General features: G+C 46.4%; 1 protein-coding gene across 1 annotated transcript; it reads left to right on the top strand.

Annotated features, from left to right (window-relative positions):
* The first annotated feature begins 2,323 nt into the window (after nt 1-2,323).
* Nucleotides 2,324-8,368, top strand: scaf1 (SR-related CTD-associated factor 1). Its single transcript, XM_034710960.1, is given in 13 exon segments — nt 2,324-3,002; nt 3,005-4,974; nt 4,976-5,074; nt 5,077-5,403; nt 5,405-5,470; nt 5,472-5,745; nt 5,976-6,058; nt 7,233-7,391; nt 7,393-7,423; nt 7,426-7,541; nt 7,670-7,798; nt 7,941-8,025; nt 8,028-8,368. Coding segments are annotated over 13 exon segments (4,080 nt in total). The 3' UTR covers nt 8,090-8,368.
* The last annotated feature ends 735 nt before the right edge of the window (nt 8,369-9,103 follow it).

The following is a 9,103-nucleotide window of genomic DNA, read 5'->3' as shown; positions in this document are numbered from 1 at the left end:
AGTTCCCCAAAAAATAATAGTCAAGTAAAGTACAGATACTCAAAAATGTACTTAAGCACAGTACTCAAGTAAATTGACTTTGTTACTGTCCACCACTGTGTAAAAGTAACTTAAAAGGTCAACTTTATCTGGTTTGAAAGAGACGCCTTCAGTAAATCAAAATAAACAGAGCACTTTCAGACTCGTTCATCTTTGAGAAATGGTCTACAGATGCCAGGCTAACATACAAGGTCATTCCTTACTGATGATAACTTCAGCTTTTCCACTTTTTATCCAGGGATAACACAAAACTACATTACCCATGATCCTTTGTTGTCCGGTCTGAGTGAAAGGAAGATGGCGTCCATTGATGGAATTGGGATGCCGCTGCGGTTTTGAACGAAAAAGGCAGTTTATTCTGTATTTTTACGATTTATTGAATGCGGTGGGAAGAGCCAGTAGACCATGCGGGACGGATGCTTTAATCTGTGACTTCGGATTAAATAGCTAAAGGTAATTTACTCCCACACTCCTCCATTTCTTACCTTTAGCAAGCTAGCTACAGTAAGCTACATTAGCTAACCTAGCTAGCTGCCGACACATTCATATAGATACTTTACACCTTTTGATTATATCATTTTAAGATAAGAGCAGGGAAGAACCCGTGATATAGTGACTGCATGCAGTGTTAGCAACAACTATTTTCGACTAGAGAACCTGAAGATGTCACATCACTGCCAACCAAAGGGGGTGTACATCATGCTAACATTAGCTTACAGTGAGCACACATACAGTTGTTTTTTTCCTAATGCTGAAACGTTCATTCTTTAATCAGTAAGAGTCAGAAAACACACAAATATAGAGTCAGTAGTGTCAGATTAACAACACACAGAGTCAGTTAGCTGCAGAGAGATGATTTCATGTGCATGATGTAACGAACATGATGTTACACAAAGGGTCAGGTTATCACAGGCTGGACTGGAAGTCAGCAGGAGACCTGAAGCTGTCACCTCCTTTTAACTCTCACACTTAATGAGCTCTGATCACTTGATTGAAATGTCAGAAAAACAAGTTATTAATCATTAAAGCCGGTGAGCTTCTTTCGATACAGCAGTGCTGACCTGGGCCTATAAGAGCTCATGTTGAGGCTGGTATGTCTGAACTCAGTGAAGTCCTGTTCCTCTGATTCAAAGCACCAATTTAAGAAGGATGGATATTATTAAGAGGCTATTGATACTAATATGCGAATCAAACCCGTTTTTCATAGTATTCTCCTAAAATGAAAACACTTATAGCATTGGAAACATTCAGACAAGCACAAAATAACACAATTAAAATGACAAATATAATAAAACAGAAAATAAAAAGATAAATAGAAATATATTAAACGTAAATTTAAAAATTTGCATTTAAAGCAAGTTAAATAAGCGAAGATAGGAAGGCAGTGGCAAATAAATAATAATAATAAGTCTTAATCTTGGATTTAAAAGAGGTGAGAGTTGGAGCAGACCTACAGCTTTCAGGGAGTGTGTTCCAGATATGTGGTGCATAATGACTAAACGCTGCTTCACCATGTTTCGTTCTGACTCTAGGAACTGAAAGCAGACCAGTACCTGATGACCTCAGAGGTCGAGGTGGTTCATAAAGTAGCAGCAGATCAGCAATGTATTTTGAGCCTAAACCATTCAGTGCTTTATAAACCATCAGCAGGATTTTAAAGTCTATTCTCTGACAGACAGGAATCCAGTGTAGAGATCTAAGAACTGGAGTGATGTGGTCTACTTTTTTGGTCCTTGTTAGGACTCGAGCAGCAGCATTCTGTATGAGCTGCAGTCGTCTGATGGACTTTTTAGGGAGTCCTGTAAAGACCCCATTACAGTAGTCTAGTCTGCTAAAGATAAATGCATGGACGAGTTTTTCTGCATCCTGCTGAGACACAAGTCCTTTAATCCTTGATATATTCTTAAGGTGATAGTAGGCGGACTTTGTAATTGTCTTAATGTGGCTTCTGAAATTAAGGTCTGAGTCTATGACTACACCAAGGTTTCTGGCTTGGTTTGAACATTTCATCTTTGCAGATCAGAGCTGAGCAGTAACCTTTAACCTTTCTTCCTTGGCTCCAAAAACAATCACTTCGTTTTTTTCTTTAACAGAGTCTGGGGCTGCTCTGGACTATAATATGTCCGATTAATTTACTCAATGCATTCATTTCTTTTGTGCAGAGTGTCATCTTTCCAAACTGATGTTGACTTTTGTTCATTTTTACAGATTTTTCCTGGTTCCAGTTCCCCAAAGTGGACCTCCAGCTCCCTCCGTCTGCCTGCAGCAGCAGATTTCCCAGCTCATGGACTTGACTCCATCATCAGACTTCAAACGGAGGCCAGCCGCCTCTTCCTCCCCGGGTGGAGTCAGAGAGGTCGCCAGGAGTCCTCCTCCCTGCTCTCCATCCTTATCCGTGTCCTCTCCTTCGTCTCCTTCATCCTCACCCTTGTCTACCTCCTCCTCCATCTGCGCCAACACGTCCGCGTATCAGAACCATGTGAAGGGTCAGACCCCAGGGCCAGAGGTGCCCCGGGTCTCCTCCACTTCTGCCTCGACAGCAATGCAGTCTCACTCCACACCTCCGCCCAGCACCACCTCCTTGGACTCCTTCCCTCACACCTCGGCTCAGCAGAATGACTGTGAGACGGAAGGCGGGACAAAGGAGATGTACGATCCTTTCAGTCCAACTGACGGCGCGAAGGAAGAGGATGAGGGGGAGAAATATGACCCCTTTGACCCCACAGGATCCCCGGCATCAGACGCTGAGGATGGAAGCAGCGAAGTGATTGAGGGGAAGACAAATCTAGACAAAAAGGATGACGAGGAGAAAGAGGAAGAACCTCCAGATTCCACTGACAACCTGTCCAGCCTCCCCAGCCCTCGTCTGACCCCCAAGCTCCACCTGAGGAGGAGAGTGGACTGTCGCACCTCCAAACGTGGAGAGCAGAGGGAGGGGGTCGAGTCGGAGCACTCTGAGATAGAAGAGGGGAGATAGTGGGAGCTGCTGACAGAGAGGGAGGCATCAAGAGAGCAGCAGCAGAAATCCTCCCCTTGAACTCTCCCAGCGTCTCCTTCTTTGGATCTAAGCCGGAGAGGATCCTTCGGGTGCTGGATGGGGATGGCTTTGTGTCCGTGCGTACTGAGGGTACCTGGGAGGTGGAGCCAGAGGAGGAGCCTGTGGTAGGAGTAGAGGATCTGAGGAGGAAGCTGGTCAGCAGGAGAAAGGAGAGATATCTCTCATTTCCTCCTACTTCCCCCTTGTCTCCCCACACACCTCCTCTCCCCTCCCACCCAGTGTCTGCCCCTTCTTCCCCTCTCACTCCTCCTGTGGAGCAAATCAGCAAGTCCAGCAAGTCCAAGAGCTCCAAGGACCGCGACCCGCAGAAGAGCAAAGACAGAAAGGCGGGTGAGAAGGAGGAGAGGAGGAAAAAGAGAAGGAAGGACAAGGAGGGAGGTCAGGAGAAGAGCAAAGAAAAGGAAGGAGGACACAAGAAGGAGGCAAAAGCGACAAGGAGCAGCAGGAGCAGCAGCAGGAAGAGGAAGAAACGGCGCCACAGCAGCCAAGAAGCGTCTGCAGGAAGAGCCGGACACAGCAGACACTCCTTCTCCAGTCAGTCTGAAGAACAACAGAGAGAGAGGGACAGAGATAAAGAAAGAGAAAGGGACAGAACCAGAGAAAGAGACAGAGATAGAGACAGGGACAGGGACAGGGAGAGAGACAGAAGAAGAGACAGAGAGAGGGATAGAGACAGAGAGCACAGTAGTCGGAGAAGAGACGACAGAGAGCGAGATGCTAGCCCTCGAAAGAAAGATGGAGACAGGAAGGGGGGACATTCTAGCAGCAGAGAGCGAGGAGGTTCAAAGAGGTCGAAGAGAAGCAGAGAAAAGAGAGATGAAGAGAGGGACAGGCAGCGAGACCGGGAGCGCAGACGAGACGGTCGACCTGTCGTTCCTCCGTCTATCCAAGATCTCAACGGCTCCGATCTCTTCGCCATCAAGAGAACCATCACAGTCACGACCACTACAACCACCACCACCGTGCCCGGCTCCCCGAGACTCAACTCCTCCTCTCCCTGTCGGCCTGCGCAGGAGTCCGACAAACCCCACAAGAGAAAGAAGAAGAGAAAATGGCACTCTGCCGGAGAAACAGAGGAGCGAGGGAGCTGCCACAGCCGCTCGCAGTCGCTCTCTCCCCCGAGGTATCACAGCTACGAGTCAGACCACTACTCGGACAAACTGGAGATCGATGTGTTGTCTCTGGATGGTGAGGCTTTGGACTCCGACTACCCCTCTTTGGAGGACACGCCCCCTGCTGTCCTTCCTCCAGCGCCACCCGCCCCCAGCCCCAAAACTAAAGTGACCCCCAAGACCGGACGCCATCAGAAAAAGAAATCACGCACATTTAAGAAAACGGGCCCATCTGAGTCCTCCTCCTCTTCTTCCAACAGAACCAACAACAAATGCCTCTCCTCCATGATGGTGACTTCAGGCTCCACCTCTGTCTCATCCGGTCCTCCGTCGACAAAACGAGCCAGGAAGATCGGGAAGGAAAAAGAGCGAGAGAAAGGCAGCAGGAAGGAACTGAGTCGCTCTGGAAAATCCAAGAAAGAGGGCGGCAGTCGGAAGGGCAAGCTTCAGTCCAAAGTGTCAGTGCTGGTTCGTGAGGGTGTGAGCAGCACCACTGGGGCTTCTGTCAGCTCTGGAAAGATGCCCATGGACCTGCTGGGACCAGGAGGTGGAGGAGGAGGTTCTGGGAGCTCCGTGGTGGGGGGATCCATCGCGGTTGTCTTCTGCCGGGACAATGAGAGCAGGTCTCCGTTCCTCAAACCCTGCTCGGAGCCGCTGTCTCTGAGCAGCCGGGGTAAAGATCTGGCTTTGGGGAAGAGAAGCAGCCTGGCTGCTCCTCCGTCCTCCTTGACGAGTCCTGCAGGTCTGAAACCCAAGAAGACCAAACCCAAGCTCCATCACATCCACCTCCTCCTCCGCTTCCTCTCCGTCTTCATCTCTGGCTACCAAACGCCGCCGTCGCCTCGGTAAGAAGGCTCGGGATAAGGCGGAGCTACAGGGCTGACAGCTGGAGACGGCGGCCAATCAAAAGCCTCGTCTGAGGGCTGGGGAGGAGCTTCCCTCGATAATCAGTCAGCTGCTGGAGACGGAAACAAGTCCGTCAGTCCGCATCCTGGCCCGGCTGGCCCTGCACCCTGCTCCTCTTCCTCTTCTTCCTCCTCTTCCTCCTCCACAAGTGTGCTCCCACCTTCCTCCTCGCCCCCTCACACTCCTCCCCCCTCCATGGCCCCCCTGCGGGACACCAGGGAGTCTTCCCCGGACTCTCAGACAGTCGACAGCAGCTGCAAGACTCCTGATCCCTCGTTCCTAGCGGAAAGACTGTCCCTCTCAGACCAGCCCCACCCTCCCAGCATCCAGTCCATCCAGCATGTCTGCACCCCAGGGGGGCAGGCCACAGCATCGCCCTGTCTACACCCACCGCCAAGCCCCCACCTCCAGATGAAGCACCCAAATCTCTGTCCTCCCCTCCCTGCTCCTCTTCGTCAGCTGGCCTCACCTCCATCTCTCTGCCGCTGTCCTCTTCAGACCCCTCCTCTTCTTCTGTGTCTTCCTCCTCTGCTAGTAAACCTCCCCCTCCTCCACCCCCTCCAGCAGCACCTGCCCTCCCCTGGAGTCTGCAGAGTGGCGTGGACTGCACCACTGGAGGAGTCCTGGCCTGTGAGTTTTGTCACACATGTAGAGAAGTCTTCCATGTTGCTATAAGCATTCACACTGTTGGGGACCAAAGCTTATTCTACAGACTGTTAGCTGCCTTAATCCAAAGAATGATCTCAGTAAAACTTTGAGATACTTGTATGTCTATCAAGACTTATTTAAGTAGTTTCAATCAAAGTAAGATTCACTTTCACTTTGACTAAACAAGTTTATGTCCCTCTTTTTCCTCTCAGTAACCGCTCTGCTCTTTAAGATGGAGGAGGCCAACATTGCCAGCAGAGCCAAAGCACAAGAGTTCATTCAAGCCACCAGCCAGGTGAGGCAGTGATGCAGAGTGACGGTCTCTGTGTGTGAGCCGAAAGTCTGCTCAGTCTTAACTTTATAAAAACAATCCATCATTAATTCCATTGTTGAATCGAACTCCAGTCACGTTTCTGAATCTTACTAAACTTACTGGAGCCAGTAATCGTTAGTACCTGACATGATACCTAAAATATAATACACATTTTTCTGTACTTTTTCTCACTTGATACAAACTAGTGTTGTAAAAATATTTAAATGATTTAAAAGACATTTTGCACACCAATAAGAATGTAACCCATTCCTATCTTAGGATTATATAGTGCTGTTGAAGTACTACATCACCTGCAACTGTCAGCAGTCAGACAGGTAAATGCTTAGGCAATAGGAATGTAAGGATACACTCAACCCATGATTCGATTCGAAGCCCGACTTTTGGTTCACGATACGATTCACTCACGATTCTCTAACGTTTTCAAGAAAACTGGATTGAACTCAAAATTTAAATAACTATTATTTTATTTCTATTTTAGATATGGACAGTTGCAATATATATTTTCTCTTATATTTCGTTGTAAAAAAAGTAATCCTTTTTCTTTTTTAAGGTGTGTTGTAACTCAAATAAAACCACTGCACACTTTTTTTCAGCACCCTTGCAAAAAAAACTAAAATCACCATTCAAAATACCTTGCTGGAAATCTCAGAACAATTATAGAAAAATGGAAAGTGAGCAATTCCCAAATTACAGTATTAAATATTTAAAAAAAATAAGGTAAATCTCTTTAAATTAGGGATGTAAATTTCAGGTATTTTCTGTGATCGATCTTTGGAAATGGTTAACCATCAATTATCATTTAATCATTTAAAAATGTGAAGGTTTTCTATGTCAAAAAGAATGCCAAATGTCTTTTCTTCCCTCTAAATTAAATGTCCCTTCATGACACAATACTGACGGTATTAAACAGCTATGGATCATATTGAGGTGTTCAAAATGTTAAACACGCTGATGTCAACATGAGGAGCAGGCTTATAAATAATCACCGCACGTCGGGCTACACGCAAAGGCTAAGGCTTCTGCATTGGCAAAGGGCTAAGCAGACCTAGCATAGGCTATGGCGTCAATTCAATGCAGAAGTATACACCAGGCTTTAATGTCAATTAACTTATGTTGTCTCCTGTCTCGCTCGCAGATCCTCTCCCAGGCCAATCAGAACCAGTCTCAGCAGCATGCCGCGCCCTCCTCCGGCTCGTCGGGCTCCTCGCAGATCCCGCCTCCTCCTTCTCTTCCTCCCCCTCCTGGTCTGAGCCCTGCCCAGTTCATTCTCCACGGCTCCCTCCCATTGGTCGGCCGCAACCAAGTCTCCACCGTCTCTCCTGCATCCTCTATGGGTGGTGGATGCGCACAGACGCCGCCCCCCATGTTACCTGGGGGGCTGTCAGGAATGACTGGGAGCTCTGGTGACACTGGATGGGACATTGACAGCAAAGACCCTGATAAGGTCCATATAGTCTTTTAATGTTTCCAGGTTTACTTGAAATTCTGCACTTAAAGTATCCTTATTAATTCAGAATATTGAAGTTTTATTTCTGTATCACTGATTTAAAATGTGTTGCCTGTGTCTCATAGTACCTGAAGAAGCTGCACACTCAGGAGCGAGCAGTGGAGGAGGTGAAGCTGGCCATCAAACCTTACTATCAACGCAAAGACATCAACAAGGACGATTACAAAGACATCCTGAGGAAAGCTGTGCACAAGGTCAGAATCAAAGCACACGCACTGATCAGTTCTTTGAATTGATGTGCATCTCATGCTATATACTAGAGCTCAAACATGACTGCTATCACTATAAAACCACATAATTCAAATATAATCTAATGTGTATTTATTCCCATGTCAGATCTGCCACAGCCGCACCGGAGAAATCAACCCGGTCAAAGTGAGTAACCTGGTGAAGCTGTACGTCCAGCGCTACAAATACTTTCGGAACATGGACGCAAAATGGATGACGAAGAGCGTGAGGACAGAGAGCTGCACTCTTCTGCCTGAGAGGAGACTTTTACACATGACCTCCCCCCCACTCCCCTCCCCCTGCATTCAGCTCAACATCCATTTTTATTATCTAATGTTTTTATGATTTCACGGCCCACCTCGTCTATGCTTTATGTGATTTTATGGAAGTCTGTGATCTCACTGTAAATATGTCTCACATATTAAAATGTATCATGTAAACAATGTTGAGCAGGTGGATGCTGTCATGCACACCTGTGTGGTCTGATAAGGTCCAGTGCACCAAGCCTGCAATAAATGCTACCTTTGTGAAGCTCAGTGTGTTCAGTCAGTTCACTTCTTGTGATTGTGTTCATTGGAAGCTTTGCAGCATTGCTAGTACGGTGTTTATTCTATTGGTTAACCGAAGCTGGTCAATCTACTTTTTTTTTGTAAGTTCCCTCAGAAACACTTATCAGTTAAGTACCTCCTGACCATTGCTAACTTTATTCATGGTAGGAGAAATATAGATGTATATTATTACAGGACTCACTGCAATGACAACAGTAGTGTCTGTTACTACAATTTCTAGGTAAGGGTTACAATTTAAAGTTCAATTGACAATAAAACTTAAAGTCCTTTTTATTGAATTACATGTGGTATAAAAATTATTTTAGAGTTCATACATGACTTATCTTTCAAAAGAGTTTTAAGGGAAATCAAGACCTCCCCTGTAAACCCATTTTTGAAGGTACAAAAACAGGGCTGACAAGGCCTGGATGAAAGAAAGGAAACAACTAATGTTGAGATACAAAGTAAGAATTATGACAAAGTGATTCAGTGATGGGATAAAACAAGTAATAAATATGAGACAAGTCAAAGTTATGAGATAGTATTATTTGGAAATGATGGTAGATTCTGTAGATTTCCAAAGATCCAGGCTCTGCCATTAACTAGTTAACATTCGAGGGGTGGACATTGAGGTGGTGCCAACCTACAAATATCTAGGTGTACACCTGGACAACAAGTTGGACTGGTCCCTAAACACAGATGCACTCTACAGGAATGAGCAGA

Source organism: Notolabrus celidotus, chromosome 20, assembly GCF_009762535.1.
Source record: "Notolabrus celidotus isolate fNotCel1 chromosome 20, fNotCel1.pri, whole genome shotgun sequence".
NCBI classification, from domain to species: Eukaryota; Metazoa; Chordata; class Actinopteri; order Labriformes; family Labridae; genus Notolabrus; species Notolabrus celidotus.
This window is presented reverse-complemented; position numbering and strand designations above follow the sequence as displayed.